The sequence below is a fragment of the Excalfactoria chinensis genome, chromosome 2 (genome assembly GCF_039878825.1).
Source record: "Excalfactoria chinensis isolate bCotChi1 chromosome 2, bCotChi1.hap2, whole genome shotgun sequence".
NCBI lineage: Eukaryota > Metazoa > Chordata > Aves > Galliformes > Phasianidae > Excalfactoria > Excalfactoria chinensis.
The window spans coordinates 30072608-30098886 of NC_092826.1; the positions used below are offsets into that span (position 1 = coordinate 30072608).

The following is a 26279-nucleotide window of genomic DNA, read 5'->3' on the forward strand; positions in this document are numbered from 1 at the left end:
AAGTTAATTACTTCCCTGGGGTCAAATTAAGAGGCGTTTTCAAAAGTGGATGGAATTTGGAATAAGGGCTAATGTAAACAGTTTCATCTACTTTAAACTAATTTCTAAACAGGTTTAGTTAAAACACTATTCTCCAAACATATAAAATTAAAAACAACATATGTGTGCTATGTTCATGTAATGAGTAGTAACAATGACTACACTGAAACATTTTTAATCCCTTAAAATCACATCCACACCAAGTTATTTTTACGTATATCTAATGAAGTACTATAGAAATCTGAAACTCTTCAGATGCTCACTGACCAATTACATCATTGATCAGGCTAGAAACTAGAAAGCGTCAACTCCTAAAGCTTAATTTCACAGTACTTACTAATGCTTAAGAGATCAGACTAAATCTTGTAGTTGACAAAGCAGACACAGGAACTGAGCAATAAGTATGTGAACTGTGTTGATGACAAAGAGCTACGGAGCACGCACAAGTAGCTTGAACTAGTCTTTCAAGGAAGCATTCCAATCAGTGATTTAAGGAAAAGGTGGCTCACTTTAATAACCACGGGCATTGGTCACTATGTAACAAGACATTCTAAAAAAAGTAATCACAATTTGTCCAATAGTAGTTTACAAGTGGATGGTATACATTAAGATACAGAGGTAGAAGTTCACTTTTACAATGCTTCACTAATACAGATTACCAAATTCAAGGCACAAAATTGTTCGCTTTACAAAAAATACTGTAAAAATGTCGTTTGCTGTTCTACAATGTGAGTACAATTGAAAAAAAAAATCTTTACACCCTTCCATACTCCACATGTAAAGTTGCATCAGGCGTTACTCTATTTCTTATTTGCTAATAGTTGGCGTACGACCAGCAGTTACATAAACAGTTTGTATCTCAGCTGAGTTGCTTTGTCTTTTAGGCACAAGTCCAGTTACAGAAATTTAGTACAACAGCTTCCTCAGGGGGTGGGAGAACTCTGTCGGAAATAAGTACTACAAAAAGAAACATAGTTCATAACAGCAGACCGGACTCTGACATATATAGAGGAAAACAGAACAGAGCATATTTCAAATCAAGTGACTTGAAAAAAAGTCGATTTAAATCACTGACTGCATTCATAGAAAACCAGATGCCCAGTACAAGTTTGAATGTAGTTCTGATACATTCACTTGCCTTTGAATCTGCAGAGATTTTTATCTTTGTTTAAATAGAATACGCACAATTGGTACAAAAGAGAATTACACCACAAGTTGGCCATGTGTCCTTTAGAGAGCTTGGGTTAACAAGCAAAGAGATGCAGTCAGAAACCATCCTTGAATTTGCTAAAAGGTGATAAGCAGTAGCTTAAGTATCAAGATTTCCCTCCCTGCCCCTTACCAAACACCACTGGGAAAAACAAGCAACTTCTGAGACATTACATCCTCTGGTTGTAGACAGTTTTTACACATCTTGGTAGGCTGAGGAAGAGATATCACACAGTGCATCCCTACAAGAAGTAGTATGACTAGTTTACTGTACATACAGTGAGATTCTAAAGGACAACGGTGGCGGCTACACTGTAAATTCACCTTGTTTACCTATCACATTTTCCAAGTACTCTAGTCAGTTTTATTTACAGTATATAAAAAAACGTTGATTTTTAGAGTTCAATACACAGGTTGAGGACCCAAGAGAATGCCACAGTAAGGTGATAACTTTCTGCATCTCTTAGATGCAAGTGCACTTCACAATTCACTCAGGTAACATTATCATATTCACCTATAAACGTCAGTCCAAACCAGTGTTAAATTCCATTTTTTGCTTCATTGTTGTTTGTAGCCTGCTTCCTTTGAGCAATGAAGGGGTACATACACTTGTCTGCTCCCAAAAACCGGTACATACACACAACTGCTTCAAAGGGTAGAATACTGCAAAACACGAGTTAAGAAATTGTTAGAAAACAGCACAAAAATGCAAAAAAAAAAGCCCTGTTTATTATGTACTTTGGCTTTCATATGGAACATAATAGCTATCACAGGGGTTTCCTAAGACAGTTCAATAAAAGTATTTTCCAGGACATTCTAGGGACTCAGTCATACAGGCAGGTGTAAAGGAGGAGGAAGAAGTTATTTGTTCACTGGCTGTCAGCTTAGGACAGATTTTCTGCTGCTTCTTCACAAACCTGTGACAAGCGCACCACAGAAAGTCTACTAACAACCAAAGGTAGTGCCAGAAGTCATCAGACATTTAGCAAAATCTAATTTGGAATTAGTATTAATTTATGCAATTCTTTAATCACCGGATGTCTAACAACTTTTACACACATTCTAAACTCAGTCATCCATCCTCAAAAAGAGGTCTGAAATAAAGAAAGCAATTTCCTCTCTGTTCCCTTTAGATAAAATTCCAAGATGAGATGAATATCTGGCTACAGACCCTCCCCTCCTTCCTATATCCATAAAACACTACTTTTAGAAGCTCTCGCGAAGGACTAAGATTGGGTCTCTTCAGCCTCTGGAAACAGCACAACAGACACTCATGTAGTGGAAAGCAATGCACAGAATCTAGGCATTAGGAGTAAGGATCACTGAAATAGATGTCACTGGTACAGGTGTCTTTGCTGGCAGTAGTACTGTTTGTGCAGTAGCCACTGGAGGGCCTTTGATCTAAGTGCTGCTGCCTGGGGCATGGATTATGCAGGAGCTTTGATCTCCCTGTTGGAAGCTAAAGTGTTGAATGCAAGAAAACCCCAAGGGCCTTTGATGTGACCGTTGTTGCAGAAGGCACTGCTTGTGCAGAGAGCACTGAAGTGTCCTCTGAGCTTCTAGTTGAAGCTAGCTCAAAGACTGTAGTGTTCTCAAGTTGTTGGCAAAAGGGACACACACATACTCTCTTCCAGCAAAGATGAGAACAGTCAAGGTCCTCCCTAGTCTTTGGTGACTCTATCCACCAGGAGAGAATTGAAGCAGAGAACGACTGCTTTGTAAGTACAGCAAAATCCCAACACTCTCAGTTTCAAGGTTCCTACTACACACTTAAGGTTAAAGAAACAGAAAAATCTGTACAGCTGCGAAACTGTTCTCTACAAACTAGCATGCAAGTGATGATGCATCAGTGGAATTGAGCCAACTCCTGTATTACACTGCATCACTGAAATAGAAGGCTAGTTACAGAGTTCTCATCCCAAACCTGAAGCTTTAGACAGAACAAAGGAGACGATTCCTTAAAATAACCCTTCCTACAAACACACTCTGCAATTTGGTTCTAAATGTGCAGATTTTCAACTTGTTTGCTGTATTGATGCGAGCCCTAGAGAATCTGCAGGCAGGGCCTCCTCCACACTGCTCCTAGACACAAATAGTTACAGATTCCTTTGCTGGAAGCTTCCTTATTCCCCCATTCCTAAATAAAAAGAACTCACAGAACAGAAGAAAGGTCTATTGAAGAGAACATGCATCTAATGAGGATGGAAGATAATAGAAATGCAAAACTAGGATGTACAGTACATAGGATCACAGTTTTATGGAACTTCCCAAGACAACAACATACACTTACGTAAGCCAAGAGACCAGAATTATGACTAAACAGCACCTGTGGCCTGTACAGGTACGACAGTGTTTAAATCTAGAAAGTGGATATATTAATGTATTTTACTAGCATTCTGCTGCTTGTATTGCCAACTGAGTGGCATCTCAGATGTTACCTTTTCATGAAGGTGACCATGTACATGAGGCGAGGTGTGCAGATCATTGGCTGGTCTGTAAGGATAGCTCTCATAGCCTGCTTCACACAGTATTCTGGTTTCAGCGGTGGAAGAAAAGGCTCAATTTCTTTTCTGAAATATTTGATTAAAGCCGATTTACCAAGATATATCAAGGACTGCCAACATAGAGAGTTCATTAACTCACGTTTTTTTTGGAATGCCTTAGCAAAGAGAAGTAGTTCAACTTTTGCATTCACTATTCAGTTATAGGAAATGTAGGTTAAAACTTGTGCTAAGTACCATGGGATCAAGGAAATTCAGAAAGTCCCTTTCTGGGGCCAGGATTAGTAATCACAGTAACATATGAAAGCAGACATAATATTTATTTTAATATTTTTATGGTAATGAGCTAAATTACCGTCAAGTACTTTTATAAAACAACAAACATAAGAGAGGCAAATTTCACTCACCTGATCCTGCACCCTCTGAACATTCCTGTATCTACAAGATAAGGGCAGACTAAAGTTGTTTTGATTCCATCCTTTTCAGCAGCTTTCAGTTCATGGCTCAAAGACTCGTGAAAACCTACAGCTCCAAATTTGCTAGCACAATAATCCTGTGTTGGGAATGAACAGGGGGGAAAAAAATAGCACCTTAAAAGGGACAGATATGAATCATGTTTAAAGCCAAAGCATATTGGATGTGATTCTACACAAACTTAGCAAGTAACAACAAAAAGACACCCACTGGAAATAGCATCACATCAACTCATTTGTCGCTTCGATTTTAAAGCAATGAGCACAGAATCATAAAAACAGAAAAGCTGAACGTATGAGATTAACTTGGATTTAAGATTCTGAATTAGGGAGGTTCGTATGGCAAGTTACTCAGTTTGCTTAATACCAAATGCTGGAATGGAAGACTGAGAAATCTGATACTACCTGGGGGTCAGATTTGAAGAAGCTGGTTTTCAAGCATATATCAAGCAGATTTGGCAGAGCATAGGTGCAGAAACTTGAAATGTTTTACTTTTTGTTAGTTTCAATAGAAGGTATAACAAAGTTGTATTTGGTTGTATTACATATTTAATTTCAGAAAACTGTACAGTTTGCTTATCTCATAAAATACTCAGAATTCAAAAATAACTGCAGAGACAGCAGTAACATTCAAGTTCTCAGTTGGATGCACACATGCCCACTGTCTAGGAAATTCTCTCAAGAATTCTCAAGAAAGCAAATAAACTAAAAAAGCTTTAACTTACACCAGCTTAACTCATTTCTGCTAATAAATAAATAAACTGGGCAGTTTAAGATTCTGGATTGAGCCTAAGATATAAAAAAAAACAACCAAAAACAAACCCAACCCTGCATTTTACAAGGTAGTACGACCATCATTCTGTTAGACTTATTCTTTTTCACTACTTGAATGACTTTTGTTCCCACTTGCATCTGTACTAATGACCTAAAATGCAAGCTAATATGCTCTAATCCTTACCCGGTTTTATGTATCAAATGAATCACTGAAACTGGTGTTCTCAAATGGCTGCTAGAACCTAGATGGCCTACTGCTTATAACTTGGAGTAAGGCAGGTGAGTCATCTATTCTGTAAGGAAAGTAGGTAGCCATTTTCTCACAGAAAAAAAAAAGAAATAAGAAACATGGCTTTTCAAAAGTCCTTGCCTTTGACTTCAGCCTTAACACTACATTTCTTGGCAGGAATGGGTAGGTGAATACCATTCAAATTACCAGTAGTTACCAGGCTACTCAACAATCATTCAGCATTCTGAATGAAATTCTATCCTAGGCCTTCACTCCAAGTGGCAAGTGCACAAATACGGTGTCTGCTTGAGTCCTGTGGATCCTACTCAGAGGGCTGCTAAGTTATTTGGTATCCATATTACTGTAACCTCCAAATACCTTTGAAGATTTGACTACTTTCTCTAGCTGCTAATATAAAAAAAAACAAAAACAAAACAAGCCAGATTATTACAATCCAACAAACCTCTACTCCAGCAGTACTGAACAGTCCTAAAGAACTTGCAACTGTCACAATGTGTCCATGATTCATTTCCAGCATCTTGGGAAGGAATGCTTTAGTGGTCTGCAAAATAAATAAAACAATCAAGTAAAAGAAAATAAGCAAAGTACTACATTAGTTACAAGCGTTCAAAACCTTTACCTCAGTTTATTATAAAGAATTCAGAAGATCACTGTATAGGTTTGGAACTTCTTGGTTTTTCAAAAAAATGCCAATAGAAAATCTATAGTATGTGAATTCAGACAGCAACGATCGTATCTCCAGAAATGTGAAGGTTAAAAGATCAATTGAGCTCAGACATGTTTATTTTTCTGCAAGAGACCAGTTATCAGAAAGAGATAATTCGAACCTAAAGTGGAAGTCACTTCTTTTTTAAAGGCAGAAAAAGGAATGCAAAGTGTTTAATTATGCTACTCAGCGTTTCTGCGTTAAGATCAGCACCAATTACCAGTTCTAATTATTGATGATGTATTTTCTCAGCTAGATATGGTTGGTTTTATCCACTTAACTTACCCTGTGCATTTTACGGCAATATTGGAGAGGCAGATGCTTTGCTGATGTTACCTTTCACATACAAAATATACTACACATCTGCCAGTTTGAACTGTTTTCCACCTTTATTAGTATCCATTAGCACCGCTCTAACTAAAAGTAGATGTATACATCCATTATTAATTCCGTATCTGAAGGGTTTCAAAGATAAAACAAAATCAAGTGTCAAGATGAATGCTTTTAACCACCACTTTGATTATCTCAAGGTCTGTTTGTTTAAACACCCAAATCAGAGCTAACACCTTTAAAAAAAATAAAAATTTAAGTGATAAGCTGAAGTTAGTTCTCAGAAGATCACCTCTCCTATAATATCTAGTTTTGTCACCTGTTTTTGAAGCCAACTCACACTAATGTTTTTTATATTCTATCAATCAGAACACCACTTATGCTTAAAACAATTAATTAGAAAAAGGGTTTCTTCAGCTATTATTTACTTCAGCTTGTAGGTAATCAGCATACTATACTAGAACACTTTTAAGTTGCCAAAGAATTACAGATAACGTATGTTAATCACAAAAGCATGTGGTTAATATACAAATCTACTCATGGCCAAGCTTCTTTCCCATTCTAACTCAGGCAGAACTACAAATAACTACAAATTCTTTGTCCTCCCAGAAACCAAATCTTCTCATGTAATTTGGATCCAAACCCAGAGTATGCAAATGCCCCTGAAGTATTTGCTGTTTGCTTAATTGTTGGTCTGAATCTTGTCAGCTGCATTGTTACAGAGACATACAAGCTACAGCTGAATCCATCTAATTCCATTCTTATGCTGTCTGCATTTTCCAATCACAGACGTCAGGATAGTTTTGCTCTAATGATTTTCACATGTTCTTGTACAACGTTTTCGCCTGCAGGTGTTAAATGACTAATCCAGACCTCCTAACACCACACAAAAGAGTGTTTTCACTGGATAGCTGGCAGATGATAGAAGATTAACAGACCTCCTGACTCCTTGCCTTTTCTACTGTTGATTCATATAACTCCTAGATTCTGTCATAACTGTATAACGAAGCTAATTACAAAATATAATCTGAGAGCAAGCTGTCTTGCATTTGTTTCTTTCCTCGTGGCAGGGATCTCTAAACCTCTTATACAGAGCCTCAGACAAGAATTTAGTTCACTTGTTAAACTAATCTGTGCCAGGCACATGAAGTTTCAGCCTCTCTTCCCATGTTGTGTGGCAAGAAAGCCTGGTCGTCACAAGGCAACACAGTCTCAAAAAGGTAAGAAGCTTCACTTTCCTCAAGCTATGCAGTACGTTATTTCTCTGCAGTCACCCCACAACACTGACCACTGTGCACTGGCCCAGGTCTTCCACACCAACTTCCTAAGACAGCAGAGCACCCAGTTCAGCCCTGCTAACAATTTACTCCCCTCCAGAGCATTAGTCAGTTCCATCAGCAGTTTCCACTTAGGTCTCAGTTATCTGTCCACATCACATTGGAATGACTGATTGCCACCCCACACTGCCAGAAAGCGTGATAATGCAGACTTAAGCCCTGCCTGCAAAGCACAGGAACAGCAGAAAGAAAGAGGGACTTGCCTTGGAGTTTGTCCCTCAGGAGGTGAGGGATAGAAAGAAAGGAAAACGTAGCAACAGATTTTTCATCCTACCACATCCAAGACACAGATAATTTTTATCTGATAGGAGAAAATCAACAAGAAAGTGCTTCTCTTGCTCCTTTAGGCTTTTGGGGTGGTTTTATTTTCCTTCCTTATTCTCTGTGATATTGTAGCCTCCTTTCTTGTTGTCTTTTTCTTCTTTTTTATTTTTTTATTGTCAAGAGTTGCGGAGGAAATATGTTGAATTGTAATTGCGTCCATAAACCCATGCTATTACCTATCCTAACAGTTGATAAAGATAGCTGCACCATCAAAAACATACAAAACACAGCAGTCAACTATCAACACCTCACTAAATGGATAACAGCAAGTCATCTTGGTGCTGCCATCCTCCAGCCATCTGCTGCAGCTTGGAGTCAGTACTTAAAAACACGCATGGTGAGAGGCAGACACACCCTATTGGGGGACACATTTCCAGTCTCAGAGTAAGGCTTGCCCACTGCTCCTCCCAGCCTCCTCTTGCTGGGAAAAACAATCCCAAAGTGAAGTTATTCTCTTTCGTGGTATATGCAATCCCCAAATAAATCAGTGTTCTTACTGAGCTTCTGGCACAGCCTACTTCGTTGATCAAAGCAGCTTCCTCCATACTCTGGTCCCCAGTTTTTCTGTCTGTTACATAAACCAGACCAACCTAGTTTCTTTCAGCTTCAGCTACATCTGCCTACCAGACCTGACATCTTCTCTGTGCTTGTCGTGATGCTGAGAAAGCGGTTCAAAGTTCGATTGGTTCAGGGGCAAGATGCCTCTTGGGTGGCCTTCCCATCTGGCATTTGTCTGAACAGGTAGCACAGCCCACATTCGTTTTCAGAGGTGATGCATGGACACACTAATCCTCTGCCAAAGAAAAGTATTAGAAGATACTATGTAAGAAATGTGGTACTGTCCCTGGCATTAGAGGTCAAGAACCAGGCCCCCAAAATAACCGAAATGATTTAATCAAACTATCTGCTTTCAGGTTTGATCTTTTAATTTCAGTTTTACCTCTCACAGCTGCAGAGGAAGACATAGAACTAAAATCATTTAAGTGGTTCAAGTTGGAGCGAGGTCTTTTATTAATGACAAACACAGTACACTTTTCAACACAGAGGATAAGCCAGAAAGTACAGTAGATGAAAGGAATTTATGCTATGGGGAATCAGGAAAGGTACACAGAAATATAAAGTTAAGCATCTTCTTTACTCAGAATTGCTCTCTTCTTATTTCCCTCTCTTCCAGAAAAACAACAAACAGAAACAAGTCCGAAGTATAGTACAAATAAGTTTTCTAACCTGCAGTTCAGATTAGACAAAGCAGGTAGGTAGGACAGGCAGAATGTAAGAAGCTAGTTGGAACAGAGTGCAGAGCTAGTTCTTTTGTTTGTTTGTTTTTGAGGCTGTTTAATCTTTATGTTCAGGCTCCATAAAAGACCACTTCCAAATCTTCTAAGCAATTTCCTCCATGCTTCTGAATATATAAGTAAGAACAAACTATTCTCAGTAGCTGTAACATGTATTCCACGTGCACACAGCTTTAATGACTTATTTCTCATAAGTGTGAAACTGAACAAGCATTTACATGTCACTTCATAGCTTTCGTAATCTGTTCTCAACATTTTGGTTTACGGCAAATTAACTTCTAACAGTCTAGCACTTCTTCCCTCCCCTTCCCCAAATTCTTTAGTTCCATTCTTAATGAAACAAAACTCAAAAGATTGTGCAACACAAAGAACAGCACAGCTGCAATGTCAAGACAAATTAGCCTAAATACAGCAAATGAGAATATGAAGAAATACTCTGTTTGGGAAAGTGATTTTTTTAATTAAATTTTGAAGTAATTATTCTTAAAGTAGAAAGCAAGCCTACACAGAAAACAATGTTAGACGTATGCAGCTCAAAACAGTGAATACTGAACGCACAAAGCACACCGAAGTGGAAAAGTACATGCTACCTCATGTTTATAGACTTGCTTTTATATTAAAGAAACAAATAAAACAGGTACCAATGTGTCGGATCCTTTATAGTTTCTATTTTTCAATACAGTATTTTTTTCCATACCTTCTGCCTTCCACCAACACCCAACCGCCCTTTACAACTACTCTGATAGCATAAATAAGGCAGAAAATACTTTATGCCAAAGGGATAGCTTATTCTCCATATGACCCCTTCATATAAGGTGGATTGAATGCAGTTACTTTTCAGGGGCTGATAGGAATAGGCAAGTTTTCCTACTGCTGTTGTTAATCCACAAGAGTGGCATGCTGGTATAACAGATAATGATTTTACTCGAGTCACAGCTTTTCCTGACTGTCAGATGCATAACAGTATGAAAAGGTACGACATTTGGGTAACTGCATTGTTTTTTTTATCTTTGCATTAAAACTTTTCAGCAAGATCCACAGAGTTGGTGACATTAGTCACAAACCCATCTAGGTGACTCTATTTAAGCCAAAAATGAAGGCAGCAGAAATCACAACAGCCTGCTATCATGGCTAATAACACGAAAGTATTAATTTGAAGCAATGGAATCATAGAATCATAGAATCATAGAATTACTCAGGTTGGAAAAGACCTTGAAGATCATCAAGTCCAACCGCAGCCTAACCAGTAGCCTATCTCTTAAAAAACAACCACAAAACAATACCACAACAACAAACCTCTGCTAAATCATATCCCTGAGTACCACATCCAAGCGGCTCTTAAACACATCCAGGGATGGCGATTCAACCACCTCCTTGGGGAGCCCATTCCAGTACCTAACCACCCTTTCTGTAAAGAAGTTCTTTCTAATATCCAACCTAAACTTGCCCTGGCGCAACTTGAGGCCATTTCCCCTTGTCCTGTCACAAGTCAGTAGTGAGAATAGACCTGCCCCACTCTCACTGTAAGAACCTTTCAGGTACTGGAAGACAGCAATAAGGTCTCCCCTCAGCCTCCTCTTCCTCAGACTAAACAGCCCCAGCTTCCTTAGTCTCTCCTCATAGGGCTGATTCTCCAAGCCCTTAACAAGCCTCGTTGCCCTTCTCTGGACCTGCTCCAGTACCTCCATGTCCTTCTTGTGCTGAGGTGCCCAAAACTGGACACAGTACTCGAGGTGAGGCCTCACCAATGCTGAGTACAGGGGCAGGATGACTTCCTTAGTCCTGCTCACCACACCATTCCTGATACAAGCCAGGATGCCATTGGCCCTCTTGGCCACCTGGGCACACTGCTGGCTCATATTCAGCCGACTGTCCATCAGCACACCAAGGTCCCTTTCCGTCTGGGAGCTTTCCAGCCACACCTTCCCAAGCCTGTAGGATTGCCTGGGGTTGTTATGACCAAAATGCAGGACCCGACACTTGGCCCTGTTGAAACTCATTCCATTAACCTTGGCCCATCGATCAAGTCTATCCAGGTCTCTCTGTAGTGCCCTTCTCCCCTCAGGCAGATCAACACTCCCTCCCAGCTTAGTGTCGTCTGCGAACTTACTGAGGGTGCACTCAATCCCCTCATCCAAATCATCAATGAAGATGTTAAACAGAAGCGGCCCAAGCACCGAGCCCTGGGGGACGCCACTTGTGACCGGCCGCCAACTGGATTCCACTCCATTGACCACAACTCTCTGGGCCCGGCCATCCAACCAGTTCTTCACCCAGCGGAGCGTGCACCATCCAAACCACGGGCAGCCAGCTTCTCTACCAGAATGTTATGGGGGACAGTGTCAAAGGCCTTACTGAAGTCCAGGTAGATGGAGACAGTGACAAAAAAAAAATCCCAGTTTCTATCTAAAATGCATCTTGCATCCTCTCTCTTCCTCGCATGGGCATTTGATTTTATATTCTTTCCTTTCTTCATGGATCACAGCACTGCAGGTTCTCTTGCTTCCATGCAGGACAGCACATGGCTGCCATGGGGCAAAACTCAGAAATTACCATATGCCCCAGTTTTCTTTCCATTCCAATAACTGGAAAGTAAGGCACAGAAACCTGACAAAAGAAAACACCAAACTGTTCTTCAAACCAGCTGTGGCAACCTGCGTCTTAAAGTAGGTTTCTCCAAACTGGATAGAATAGCAACAATGTGCTCCTGCATGTTGAAAGGAAACGTGAGGCGCCTGAAAGGCAGGAAAAACCCCATGGAAAACTTACCAGTAAATATACTGAAGTTATTTTCAACTGTAGTCATACAGTCTCTCTCATTTCAGAAGATAACCACTTTAAATACACTTTAAATACACTTTAAATACATTTTATAAATGTGGGGTAAAACTTTATTTATAGCATTATAACAAAAGCCATTGCAAACTTTTTTAGAAGAGTCTTGAAAGTATACCCTAGAACCGTGTAACTCCCAAAGGAGAACTTATTCTCATTAGAGGCTATAATAACCAAAAACGCCTTCTCAAACACCAAAGCATACCATTACAAGATTGGATTTAACTGTTCATTTCCCTTTTATTTTTTAATTGGTTCCAATTAGAACTGAGCACAACAATCAGACATTTGCATTATCATCTCAATTACTTCTTCTGTATTATATCTCCACCCTTCTTAAATTCCAGTATACAATTATCTCCAAAATATTAGTTTAAGGTGAGATTGACTGTGCAAAGACTAGATCAAAAGTCCTGAACTGGACACTAGAAAGACTGCACAGCACAGCAGATACAGCTGTGTTGTTAACAGGCTGACTACAGAAGGCAGATAGAAGCCCACAACTACTGTTGACCTTGCAAATGTAAGGAACCAAAGTTGTGCCTCAACTTAAAAGGAGCTCAGATGTCTCTGCTGGCTGGTTTTAAGAAGCACTGGGCCCCCTCTGGATAATTAGCCACTGTCTAAGTAAATATTTAAATAGCTGTAGAGATCAGTGCTATTTTTGATCTTCAGTTTTTATTCTCAATAAACTATTGTGAAAAACAAGTCAGAATTGTGTAATTTTCATAAAGTAGCGAATTAAACAAAACAAAACACATATTCCTCTGGATTGTTCATGGGTGATCATGCTCAGATCCTTCTATAGTAAAAACGGAACAGGAGATACATATGACCTTCTCAAACCAAGCTGCCACAGACAGCTGTACCAAAAGCACAGAAAGAAACAGGCCTTGCATTCAAAATAAAAACCTAGTGCTTCCAATATTTCATTTCAAAAGGAGTTCCTTAGTTATTTACCTCCTGGCAGGCAACACAACCTTTAATCTCTCACTAAAGCTTTATTTGTCCTTTACAAAAAAAACCCACTGCTTTGGGACCACGGGGATTCCTTTAATATTGAACTGCAACAGCAGTTAATGCTTAACGTACATGCACAGTAATAATGTTACAGTTGCCTTGCAACCAGAAGCTCCTAAAAGAACAAGAAGTCCATAAGGATGACAAGTAGCAAGGAAGCAAAGCCACACCGGCACACCAATACTCGGTGTGCCCTACATTTGTAGATAGAGTGAAACTACAGATAAAATCTAACCAGGTTAAGAGGTGAAGGTAACAAAATAAGTACTCCAAAGAACTAAGTCACCAAGACAACACCAGGTAATTTAAAACTTTATTTGATTTACAGAGAAATATATTTATTTTCCCTCTCTCTTATGCTGTGTGAAATAGGACTCTGAAGTACACAGAGCCTTCACCTAGTGAAATCATAACCTATTACTTGAATCACTTGTTTAGCATTTAATTTTATTTTTTTTTTTTAATGAATTCATATTAGTAATTAATGTTCCTGCTTTCTCCTCTCTCGTGGCTGATCCATCCACAAAATCCCTTGCTTCTCAAGGGACACACAATCAGCTGAGAAGCATCATAACTGTAGAAAACTCGGTTAAACCTCATTTATGGAGGTTTATAAGTGGGTTTTTTTAGTAGTAACAAACACGTATCATGCTATTTGCTAAACAAAAAGTATGTTACAGTCCATAGTTACATATCTACACTGTTTCACATTTGTAGTACTTAGGGTGCCATTACAAAATTCCTTGAAATACCAATAGCTACCATTGTTTCTTGTGAACCTTTCAGCTCTTGTAGTAGTTCCTCTTACGCTGAATAAACTCACGCTGAGTGTATCAGAAGAAAGCTGAAACTGAATGAAGTAGTTTCCTTAATCAGAACTTTGTGCCAGAAAGCTGTTTACAATGCATAGATAGTAAAGATAAGATAAGTAATGCTAAAAAAATAAATAAATAAATAAATAAAAATCACAGGAAACTAATACCACTAGTTATCTCTCAGTCATTAATCATTGTTTTCTACTCTTTACTACCAAAACTAATTATGCCAAGCCTAGAACAACTGAACTTAGCCTGGCTAAATTGTCTTTTGTATGGTTTGTTAACAAGGCTTAGTTGGAAAGGGGTTGTTTCTACAGAGTGGAATATGAAAAAAGTGCTTAGGAAAGGACCTTGCAACAGAGACTTTAGTTACCTTATCATGTCACTACATTCTCTCTCCCTCCCCTTTCATTTAAGGGCTTTGTTTCCTGTGATATTACCCCAAATTGCATAACTAGGACTGGAACAGAAAACAGCTTTGTTCTCCCTTTGCTCTGAAGTGTAGGAAAGTACTCAAGCATGCTACCTAAATAACAGAATTCCTGCTTCAGAAACGTTCTTTTTGAGAGTCAAGATGGAAATTCTACCATTGCCTAAGGCTTATGGCAATCCAGAGCTAATCAAACTCCCAGCTGCCTTACATAAACCTTTTCCTTGTGTTCACCACCATAGCAGCACTTCAGACACCTTTACCTAGGGCATGTACTTTAGGTACATGTACCACAGCCAAAGGCAGCCCCAGTATCTCCTTAAGAATGTTTTGCTTGTTCAAAGGAGCCACTGCTTTGTATGCTTTCTGGGCATTCAAGCTGAACTACCCCTGTTAATTCTATACCAGCAAGTGGAAGTTAGAGCTTTCATGTTACTGGTATGCAGCTTCCACCTTTTTGCTCTTGAGATCTTTTATATTCTTTCCTACTGAGAAGAAACAGGTTGTAGATTTTTAAAGCTTTTAAAATTATTTCCACCCACAGATGTCAGACTTCTATTTACGTGTCTGGTCTTCCTAATGAGTGTATGCTGCACCAGTCGTTTCTGTGGAAGCGTGTGGCTGCCTTTCATGGACATGCTTGTATATATTCTACCATACAAGCACATAAACTTATCTACTTTGATCTGTACTTACAGATATGGCTTGCATAACTGTTTTATATACATGCATCAGTATATACTGCTACTTAAGTCACCAACTGTACAGTTAGGGCTCTTCACTTTTTGCAAGTCTTTTATTTCATGTGGCTATGAATAACAGAGGACGTTCTCCATGTAAGTCAAGGATACCAGCTCCCTTCCCAACAAAACATTCATCTTCCTCTTGCACAGAAAAGTTCATAAGCAAGCAGAGACCCTGCATTCTTTATCCCTGTGTTGAGTTTATAAAAAATATAATAAAAAATATAAGTTACATAAATATATATATGTAAATAAAGTATATATCTTAGGGAAGTATGCTAATTTCTTTGTTACTTCTCTCCTGTATCTCCCATATACTTTTGTCTGTAATATATTTATCATACTCTAAAATAGCATCTTTTCCATTTCGACTCTTTCTCCTTTGGTCTAAGGACCTTTCAAGTGGATGAAGTGAGTCCAGTAAGACAGTGTAGAGCACCCAGATGAGCATGCTTTGAAACTAATGTATTTTCAGCTGACTCCAGGACACCTGCATATCGCATTATCTTCAAAATGAAAATGATGTTCCCCTGCTATCAGAAGTCCTCCACTGACTACACTTCCTTGCCAGCTTCTTAAAGGTATTCATTCAGACCACTCACAGACAATTCTGCCTACGCTGAATTTCAATGGCTTTTAAAGCCCAGACCGTACAATCGTACTGGATTCTCAACAGCTAGCAATGAGCAAGGGGAAGAGTTTATCCCCTTAAGCAGGGCAGGAGAGCAGAATAAAGATTGCCAGTGATTGTGCATTTCAAATGCCAAACTAAAATTATAAAAGCTGAGAAGTTTCAGTAGTGGGTTAGACAGGATGGTAGGAGGGCTGGTGGAGGCATAACTATGCATTTAGTTTTGCCTCACGTTGGAAAATAAATGTGACAAATGTCAAGTGGAACTTGGGAAAAAAAAAAATGCATACATGCAGGCTTCTCTGGTCAGAACAAGGCATAATCAAGCATGAGAACCAAAGCTTACAGATGAAGTAATCATGCTGAAAAGATGAACTCTTCCCTTCTGCCCAAAGATACCTCATTAGGTAAACTGATGTTTATTGTCTTCAAACAACATTTCTTTATGCTCTCAGACTATAACCACTACCAAACCATGACTACTGTTTAATTTAAAACAGGTACTATACACCCGGCAGAAGTCTCTGAAAAGTAACATGCAGTTTCAAGCAGAACAACTTGCTTTCTTTAAACTACGGTATTAGCATCTGAGCTTTCCATACACTCAAAACTAACAGAACTCCAACACCACTATAAGAAGCTAAGGGACTTAAGTTACATTTCCAGTAGAGAGCACTATCAACATCATCTTTTTCCACAGGCAGATCTGTCAGTAAAGACCTAACTTGCATTGTCAAATTTAAAGTTACTTTAGAGTTTGCTGATGAAGCAATATCAGAAGTTAACAGTTGGCTCCTTCTTTCCACAAAAGCTGGGTCTAAGTCCTGTTGAAGTCAAATGACTAGAAATTCTGCTTTGTTTATATACTAACAAATGGCCCAGTCAAAGGATTTGTGGTATTTCAGAGCAATGTTGACATTAGTGTAACAAACACATTAGTCCCTCACCTTCATTAGCACAAGTTTGTAGCAAATGTCCAACCATTTGGAGAGCAGTTATTTATTGCCAGCTATGTGATAATCTTGACCAAAAAAAAAAAAAAGAAAAAAAGAAAAGAAAAAAGAAAGAAAATGTGCCATCATGAGTCAGTGAAAAATCCACATAACAAATTCATTTTAGAAAAACTATTAGATAAGAGCTCAGAATATTCTGTTCAGTGAACAAGAACGCAATCCAACTTCCAAATACACATTCTTCTCCAGCTTGCCATAAGCTTAGTCATGCTCTGGAATACTTGGTAACACTTAATATTTTAGTCTGCATATTTCCAAATATTACTACAGAACAGTACTTAGGGAAAACATGAAGTCATCACTCGTGCTTTACAATCTACGTAACTGACTTTTGAAGAGGAGGCTAAACCAGGAAAAAAAAAAAATAGTCTCTGATTTCTTTACGTACCTTAAGACAGCACCTCCACAGCATTGTCATTGCTGTGCAATATCTGCACGCAGATGAAAGCTGAGTCACTCCACTCATCCTTCCTAACTCAGTAACTAGGTCATTGTTTCAAATAATTACTCTTAAAAAAAGAAAGGGGAAGGTAATTTTGCACCATAACTGAATATCTCACAAGAAAAAAAAACAGGATTAACAGCTGTAGAGGTCCTGTCTGCTGCCACATGGTTTTATCCTACTTTCAGTCTCTTTGACATAAGTACTATTTGGTCAGTGCACGCCTAAAATGTTGATGAAGCAAGTGTGGTCTCTAAGAAGCAAAACTAATCAATTAGGCCAAGAAAATGAAGCTTCCCTCTGGAGAGTTCTGTGTGCTAAACTGGCTCATCCAAGGATCATATATTCAAGGGATGCCCCCATGCTTGCCACCACTAAGCTGTCCTTAATTTTTCTCCTGAGTCAACAGAAACTGTGGCCAACTTATATTTAAGCATATGCTCAAGAACTTATACAAACCAGCGCTGTAAGTGGAGTGCTTGAGAAGCTGTCACACAAGTTCAAACAGATGGCAGAAGTGACCAGGGCACATTTAGGTGCAGAATTCAACAGCCAAACAAACTTGAATTTCAAAAGGCTCACACCAAGAGAGTCACCTCTGCTCTGCAGCTGTTTCTGCATTCCTTGGCCTATAACGCCCTCCCCTCCTGACTGTGATACCTCACTTGTGTCAAGTGTTAATTTGGCTGGCATATAAATCATTATTCTAACACAATTATTTACAAGAACAAAGCGTTCATTCAGAAGTTTAAGCATTGATGTAAATCTCTTTCCTGCTTGTGACATATCTCCTTTCAAACCAAATGATAAGAAACCAAGATGCCAGCAGTTTATACCCACTTACTTAAGCCTGTAGCTATATTTTTAAATACATTTTTATACAGACTAAGAAGCCTAAGACCACGGGCATAAGCACACAGCATCACATGTGACCCAGCACTAGCTTGCCTGTGCAGAAATACTTTTACCACTCTTCACAAGAGACACACATGTATCGATTACTCAATTTTATTGTCAGTGTGAATAATTAGAAACCTTAGAGGCTGTGGAGCAAGGTTTATCAATTAAATGATGCTCTGGCTTTTATGTACAGAGGACTTCAGAAAGATTTAATATTACAAATGCATAACAAAAACCCAGGCAAACAAACAAGCAAAATCCTCACACACACAAACACACAAAGATCCAGATCAAATCAAATCATGAGATGCACTGGGAAAGGATAACACTTTCCAGCTCATACTGATAAAAAGTAGAGAAGATAATAAAAATGTGGTGCTAAAAAATGGCAGGAACAGTGTTGGAAAACACAACATTCATCTTCCCTCAACCCATCTTGTCAGAGTACTTGATGGCCCTCAGAACTACAGATAAGGATTGCTAGCTCACATTGTTCACTTAAGGCTGGTTCTGCCAACAAGGAAAAAACTGGGTTAGCAAGACACTTATCCACATCTTAATTAAAATTACATTTCTCTGTATTTGAGCACACAAACACATCTGTCTTCTAGAAGTATGTTACTGTCACTTGATTATTACAGAAAGGTAATAATGTGTTAAGATCCCATTAACATCATTGCTTTTCGTAAAACTATAAACGTTTCTTTAGACAGAACAATAGGTAACTTAAAATTCTATCATACCCCATCAGAGCGCTGCTCTTCCATCCACCACAGGACATATGTATAACTTTTATATGGAGTATTTCCCAAAACAGCAGAGGCACCCTCTCCACTTCAAGCTAGGTTAAACAGCACAGTGGCAAGAACTAGCATTCCATTCAAGGTTTCCTGCTTCCCCAGATTTTTCATAAGTAACACCATAATATCAGACCAAAGTCGGTGTAGAGGTTTTTGCTTATTCAGCTGACTTAACTCATTCCAGAAGAAGGAGGAATTCAATCACCACACTGATCACTCAACCAGCATCATTTCTTCAGAGCAGATTAGCAGTCCTGAAAGCACTGATATGGTTTGCTGACAAGTCTCTAACCCTCATAAAAGTCACAGGAGACTGAAGTGTGAGATTACCTCAAGGACCTCTTCTTTCCAGGCTACACTGCATTTCCAGCTTTATTTTAGAAGGCTTCGGAATTACAAGTCACTAATAACTGATTAATACTTAAGATGTATTTCAATTAGTTTGAGAAGTCTTGGCATGTTCTCTTCAGAGTAACTCTCCTTTCCCTTAAAGGACCCATCACATTGCTTTCATGTGAAAATAATACTATTGCTTTCACCTAAACTCCACTAACTTCAGCAAGTCAAGTGCATGTAAGTAACTGGCTGGCCATGTGGTACACCACCTTCACATACACCAACCTACGGGCAACAAACAATTAATGGTCTGCAATTTGAGAATCTTTATTTTCTGTTTTTTTGAGCCCAAGTTCCATACATCTTTCAAATGATGCAGAAAATTCACCTCAAAAGCATGCCTGGGAGCAGTTACAAGAGCTTGAGCATAATTGAAGCACTTTAAGACCCACTGAGCCATCATTTCAGCTCTCTGAACTGACAAGGACAAAAAAACACTTTACACCATTACAGAAAAGGGAGATGCATGGATTCAACTGCTTTTTGAACAAAACAGGTCAGCATTCTCCATCATGCAAGTATGATTACCTAGCACAGAACATACATGCAGGAAAGTTAGCTTAGTAACACACCCAAAGAATCTTCAAAACATTCCTCCTACTATCCCGATGGAAGTGCAGCCCATGAAGACAAGAGCTCTAGGAGTTGTTTTGCTACAGCTCCCCTCTCTCACTAATTTATTGCTTGAATTCACACAATTCCTACAGATAAAAAACTAAGGTTTGTTTTTCTTTTTAACATGACTGAGACTCATCTACCTCCCCAACTTAATGTGCTTGGTAAGTCTTCCAGTCAATAAGTATACATTTTAATCCACACCTGTGTCTGCTCTTGGAAGTGATGCAAGATACCTTTCACAACTGAAGCATAGACATCTAGATGCCTAATCAGATGTGTTTCTCATGTTTATTTCCTCAAAAAGGATCAGAAAACTGGAAAAAAAAGTCAACAAAATACAGATTTTTTTGAAAACAATCACAACAACTTAAATATAACAAGACTAGTTTATAGATGAATACAGATTGTAAGATGCAGGTAACCAACTGTTACAGATTAGACAACTCCAGGTTGGTGGCAACCGTACTTGACAAGGTCCTGGTACACTATACTGTACATCAGTAAAGAAAGCTCTAAGCCAGTAGTATCATGTCCACTCATGCTCCAAAAACGCTCATACAGCCATTTATTTGCTTATGCTTTCGTTAAGTACATTGCTGCATAAGAGGGTACAATTGATATTTTAGAAAACTACATCTGGAAGACAGTATTTTCCTCAACTGATAGAAGATTTCCTCTATTTCCTTGATAAATAAGCCTAAGAACATATGAACCACAGAAACATACCAAAGCACTTGCAAGGTTTAAATATGACCAATACTCTATTTCTGTAGCTAAGAGCCTGACTGCTTTTGGTTCATTTTCATTACCCAGCATGCTACTGCATTATATGAAACACATGTGCTGTCTAGGGTAATTTACTGGTGGCATGTAATTGGAATCATTTTGCAAGGGAAGAGTTAGTTTTGATGACACTTTTTGGATCATATACACATGGTTTGGCTTGAATTTGATCCAACTCATTTTTCAAAGAAAAAAAAGTCAAGAACTTATAAACTTCGTCAGCAAACTTCTTTGGACACATTATCATGAAATTAAAAATTAAGACAGCTAACTCCACTCATCCACAATGCTAAATACAGCGAGTTGGCACATAAGTAAAATATCGTGTGTATATTTTATCATAAACATTAGAACTACAAAAATGAAGACAAAAATTAAACTACTAGGCCAATAGTTTATAAAAGATTTGTCCTGGTACAGTTTCAGATGCAGCTTCACATAATTATCTCTTCTTCTGTAGAACAGTCACCAAGCACACTTGATGTGCAACATTTTCATATTTAAACCAATCACGGGTATGAGTTCTATTGAACACTGGGGAAACTATATGAGATTAGAATCACAGAAACCTCAGAGTTGGAGATTAGATCAGTACTTATAGATAAGCCACTTATTCTCCAAGGTTTTAGTAAGTTTTTCAGACAGATTAAGCTGGCAACTGCAATACCTGCATAAATATGTATTTAATCCAGTACCCTCTCTAGCTTCCACTAAGCTTTTTCTTTTAAAGATTTGTTTACTTTTAGGGGATTATATAGTCCAGAATATCTAATTTACTCAAGCAGCATTTCCCTCTTACACAGTATATCTCTCTTCATATTATCAGCATTGGACCATGTAGAATTTGTTATATACCTGCAAAGGGAGCTGTACACGCTTAACCTCAGAAACAGAATAGTTTATAAGTGAATGGACAGTAATGCAGCAATGAACAAGCCCAGGCTTTAGCTTTCCACTTCTTTTTAAATATGACACAGCTGGAGCTAAATGCTTTTGCTTCCCCCTTTTGGTAAGTTGAAGAGAACTCGCTAGGAGGAGAGCTTCAAGTCAAAAGTTTCAGAGCACTGAGACGACAATGAAAAGCAGGAGCAGTATCACTGTTCTCTCAGAGCTGGATACTGAAAATCTGCTGTACGGAAGGATCTTCTTATCACAGAACATTGTGGTGCCTGATCATCATTGTGCTTCGTTCAACAACTGAATCTGGGAGGAGTCACCAGGAACTATGCTGAGGTACAACACTAATACTTGTCTATTCAGCAGTGGCTTTATAGCTTCACATTCAGGCAGAATAGTAGATACAAGAAATCTCAATCCATCCTGAAATGATTTGTACAGTAGTTTTATTGAATACTATTCTATGATCTAAAAACACACGCGCTGATACTTCACTTAAGCTTTTTTGTAAAACATTAAGGAAAAACACCTTTCTGCTTAAAATAGATGTAGCAACAGCTTAATCTTGCACTAACTAAACATTTTTCAAGTCTGGATCCTGACATAAAGAACTCCCTGTCTGCAGAAGTTCTGTTCCAGTAATTGGCAAGTGCAGCCAAGTTATTCTTGCAACAGACTGGCAAGAAAGATACTGTTATATTACTGCAACAGTTCTATGCATCTGCAAATTATAGTAAACCAGAGCTGGCTTGTTTCAAACTGAGAATAGATTTTGTCCCTATGTTTTCAATATCAGAAGCATTCAAGTTATCACAGCATGAAATAACAGGTTTTTAATACTGCAATGGATTTTATGCTGTGGAAATTGCTACATGATGCATTGGTGACATGTTTATATAGAACACACATAGGAAGGCTTATACAAATCATGGATGTCAGCAAAATGGAAAGCATCTGTTTAGGCTGTGGTATGCTGCTAAAGCTCTCCTTACTGCCAGTTTGTGATATGGTACACAGCCCAGTTAGAGTCACTACAGCAAACCAGTGACAGGCTTTTGTTTTATTGCCTAATGCAGAGATTCAGCAGCCTTCAAACTGTAGCTGCTCACGGAAAACAAATTCAGTTCACCTGCACAGAGAACATGCAGTCAACCCCATTTCAGAGGCTTCAAGGGGACAGTGCCACAGTTCCATTTGACATTTTTATGTAGAAGCACACTGAGGCTTGTTAGTGATCAAAGTATGAGGGAAAACATACCGTGTTACACAGGAGAGAGAAGAAATAATAGAAAAACCAAAAGACCCCAAAAAGCACAAACACTGAACTACTGAGCAATGTTACACAAGAGATTCATGTCAATACAAAACCCTTTTAAAGCTTTTTGGATGAAACATGCTTCAAGAATAGTTACAAGTCTACATAATGCTCCAGAGTATTTCCTTCGCTTTTGGACCACCAGTTTAGCTGACATGGAAAAGTCTAGCTGCATAAGACATCACACATCTAGACAGATTGTTTTATTTAAGTCAGCATTGACTTGCATTAAAAAAAAAGAAAAAAAAAAATTGGCTTCAAATCAGCTGATTCAGATGATATCTTATGAATTAAGTATTATTATTTTCTAATACAAGTCCACCCACTGTTGGCCAAGCCAGTCTTTTCTGAGATCAGGAAGGGGAAGACTATGAAAAAGCTTTGCCAAGAGCAAAAAAATAAATAAAAGGAAAAGCAAAGCAGGACACGGGATCTGCAGGAAGCATACATAAGAACAGATCCTCTAGTAAATAGAAAGGGTGTTGACTACTCCTTAGAAGATTACGCCAAGATCTCAATTTCCACAGCTCAGATCTTAAAGAAAAAAAAACGTAATCTAAGAAGATGCAGTTAAAGGCATTTGATACTAACATTTAGAAATGAATGAAACTTATGGAAATAACAGTCACAGCAATACTAGACTAAGCTTAATATTTGATTACTGTAAAAGAACACACACAGGATGCTTTAAAAAGGTCTCTGAAACAATGTTATAAATAAGTGTATGACTTAGGCCTGAAGGAAGAACAGCTGGAGAATTTAGGATCCTCCCATATTTTAATTCCTGGTGATGTCATAATTTAGAGTTCTTGGAAACTTTGTCAAATCTGCTTTTAAACCACATCAACAACAGTCATTAAATCTGTGTACATCTCTGCTTGCTTCAGCATCAGTTTCACTTTTATGAAGGAAACGTGCAGAGCTCTTAAAGGCTGCGAGGTCTTATGCGCTTTTTCAAACCTTTCAAATTGCCCAAATTGCCTTAAAATATACTTTAATAGTTTCTAAACAATCTCATGTGCATTGAAGTTTAAGCAAACTCTCTGCAAGCTTTACAATACATTGGAAAAAGACTGCTCTGCCATTAAGTATTTCACAGCGCAGATTTGAAGGGGCTCCTTTAGGGTTACGAAACAGCATTTAACTTCCATGTTAAAGCCCCAGGTTTGTGAGGCCCTTCTAGGTTTCAAAGAGGAGGATTTTACAAAATTTTATCATCCAAAGGTAAGAACAGCCAAAGAAAGCTCAAGTCGAAGCATATTTCAGATTGCTTAATCTTTTGATTGTTATGCAAGTGTATTTCATAACACTATTTGAAGGACCAAAGAACAGTTCACTACTAACAATGGGCTCAGTCTGACAGCTAATGCTAACCCGAGTGTGCATCGTGCCCTCCTTCAACATGCTGACTTCCATAGCTCCACACTACAGCGAGATTAAAAATAAAACTTGCAGGGAAACAAGATTCAGGCAGACAAGAAGAGCAAAGATCAAATAGCTTCATCAAATAACTTCTCCTTGATAACAATCTGCTAGTTACAGAAACAGTATCACCTCAGAATTAGCTTTGAAGATGTTTCTTACTTCTACCAGTAGCCCCAGGAGAAAGCTATGATGACAAATACACAGGATTCCCAAAAAAGTGTTCTTGGCTTGATTTCTTGGCCTTTCCTCCCAGCCACCAAAAGCAACAATTTGCCTCCAAGGCAATTCAAACAAGACCTCCAGCAGGGCTTCTAATAAGCCTCTTTCTCCAAAAGCGAGCAACTTTGCCATTGCAACCGTCATCAAAACAGCACCTTAAAGCTGCTGACATTCTGCTTTAAGACTACAGAAGGAGGGAGAAAAGTCATTCCTTAATAGCAACAACCTTCAATGCAAATTCAGAAGTTATGATTGCAACAGATTTCATATCTGGGGCTAAATAAGTGAGTGAGATTGTGAACTCAAGATTCTAAGAGCACAGAGTCAATTCAAAGTAATTTATTAATAACTTTAATAACATTACCTGTTAAGACATTAAAAAAGAAGCCCCCAAAGTGGAGAGCTTCCAAACGAAAGGGACCCAGTGCAAGGAGACAGGAGTTAAGCAACAGCAGCTGATTCCCTCAATTTAACAGATAGAAAAGGTAATATGAGCATATAGTTACCCAGAAATGCGCGTGACAGTTGACCATCATGGTCCTCTCAATCAGCTCATCAGGACACTCCAAAAGGTGGTGCCCGGAGACCACGCCAGCATTGTTAACCAGGACAGAAACCTCTCCAACCTCTTTGCGGACCCTCTCCGCTGTTGTGTAGACATTTTCTCTTTTGCCCACATCACAGGTGTACGTGTAAACCTGCAAGCTGCAATGGGGCAGCGCATCTTTCTCTCCGTCTCCAACTACTAGCAAACAGAGAGGAAAGAAAAGAGAAAACGTTCTTAGGTGGATTACGGCAGGCAAATAAAGAACTGAGCAAAAGAGCAAACTTACTTCCAACGCACTAAAACTTCTGTTTACTCTGGTGTCACCGTGGTACACGGGAACTCGCCTGCTTGCTATCACTGCCAGCTCTGAGAGCCGGGAGCCGCCGCGGGGACGAAGGGACACCCGGGACACGGCCCGCAACGTCCCGCCCGGCTCCCCGACAGGAGGGCCTTCACCTGGCGCCGTCCCGGGGCGGGAGGTCCCCGGGGAAGGACGGCCGCAGGTGGGCTCTGAGGGGCAGCGCCCAGCGCCGCTTACCTTTGGGGGCGGCCTCGGAGAGTTCGCGGTAGATGTGTCGCACCATGCCCGCCGTCTCCTCGTTGCTCTGCGTGTTGATGTCCCACAGCACCAGAAGCGCCCGGCGCCGGGCAAACTCCAAAGCGAAGAGACGGCCCAGGCCGCTGCCCGCCCCTGTGATCAGGCACACCTGCCCCGCCACGCTCTTCTCTTTGGGCCGCACCAGCCACTTGGCAGCGGCCAGCACGAACGCCCACAGCACTCGGAAGGTGACCACGAACAGCTCCAGCAGGATGTTCATGCTGGCAGCCCCTCGCCCCCGGCCCGACGGCCCTCACCCCCGCCCGCAGCGGCGGGCACGGCGCGGAGCGTTGCCTCCCTTCGCCCGGCTCCGCACCTGGGGCCGCTGTTCTAGCTAGGACAGCCCGGTACCGGGGGAGCTCCCGCTGCCGGGGCTGCCCCGCTCCGCCCGTCGCCGCTCGGGACGCCCCGTGCTCGGTCCCGCACCCCACGCCCAACGAAGGAGCACAGGGAAGGAGATCGCCGCCCGCCCCGTCCCCACGCGCCCGCGGCCCCGCTGTTGGCAGTGAGCATCTTGCTCGCTCGGCGCCCTATATAGGGCGGGTCGGGCGGCTCGGCCCCTCCTCCCGGGCTCCCCAGCCCTCCCCCGGGCCCGCCCCGCATTCCCGGGA

At 39.8% G+C, this 26279-nt stretch overlaps 1 protein-coding gene across 2 annotated transcripts; it reads right to left on the reverse strand.

Annotated features, from left to right (window-relative positions):
• Window positions 1-533: 533 nt before the first annotated feature.
• Window positions 534-26220, reverse strand: RDH10 (retinol dehydrogenase 10). Of its 2 annotated transcripts, none has more exons than XM_072328632.1 (6): window positions 25609-26220; window positions 25030-25265; window positions 5689-5787; window positions 4157-4302; window positions 3687-3818; window positions 534-1911 (listed from the first exon to the last, which is right to left on the reverse strand). In XM_072328632.1, exons 1-6 carry the CDS (start codon window positions 25886-25888, stop codon window positions 1788-1790), a joined length of 1017 nt encoding a protein of 338 aa, XP_072184733.1. In that variant the 5' UTR covers window positions 25889-26220; the 3' UTR covers window positions 534-1787. The 2 variants fall into 2 exon arrangements, with proteins under 2 accessions (XP_072184733.1, XP_072184731.1); XM_072328630.1 differs by having other exon boundaries at window positions 25030-25268.
• Between the last annotated feature and the right edge of the window lie 59 nt (window positions 26221-26279).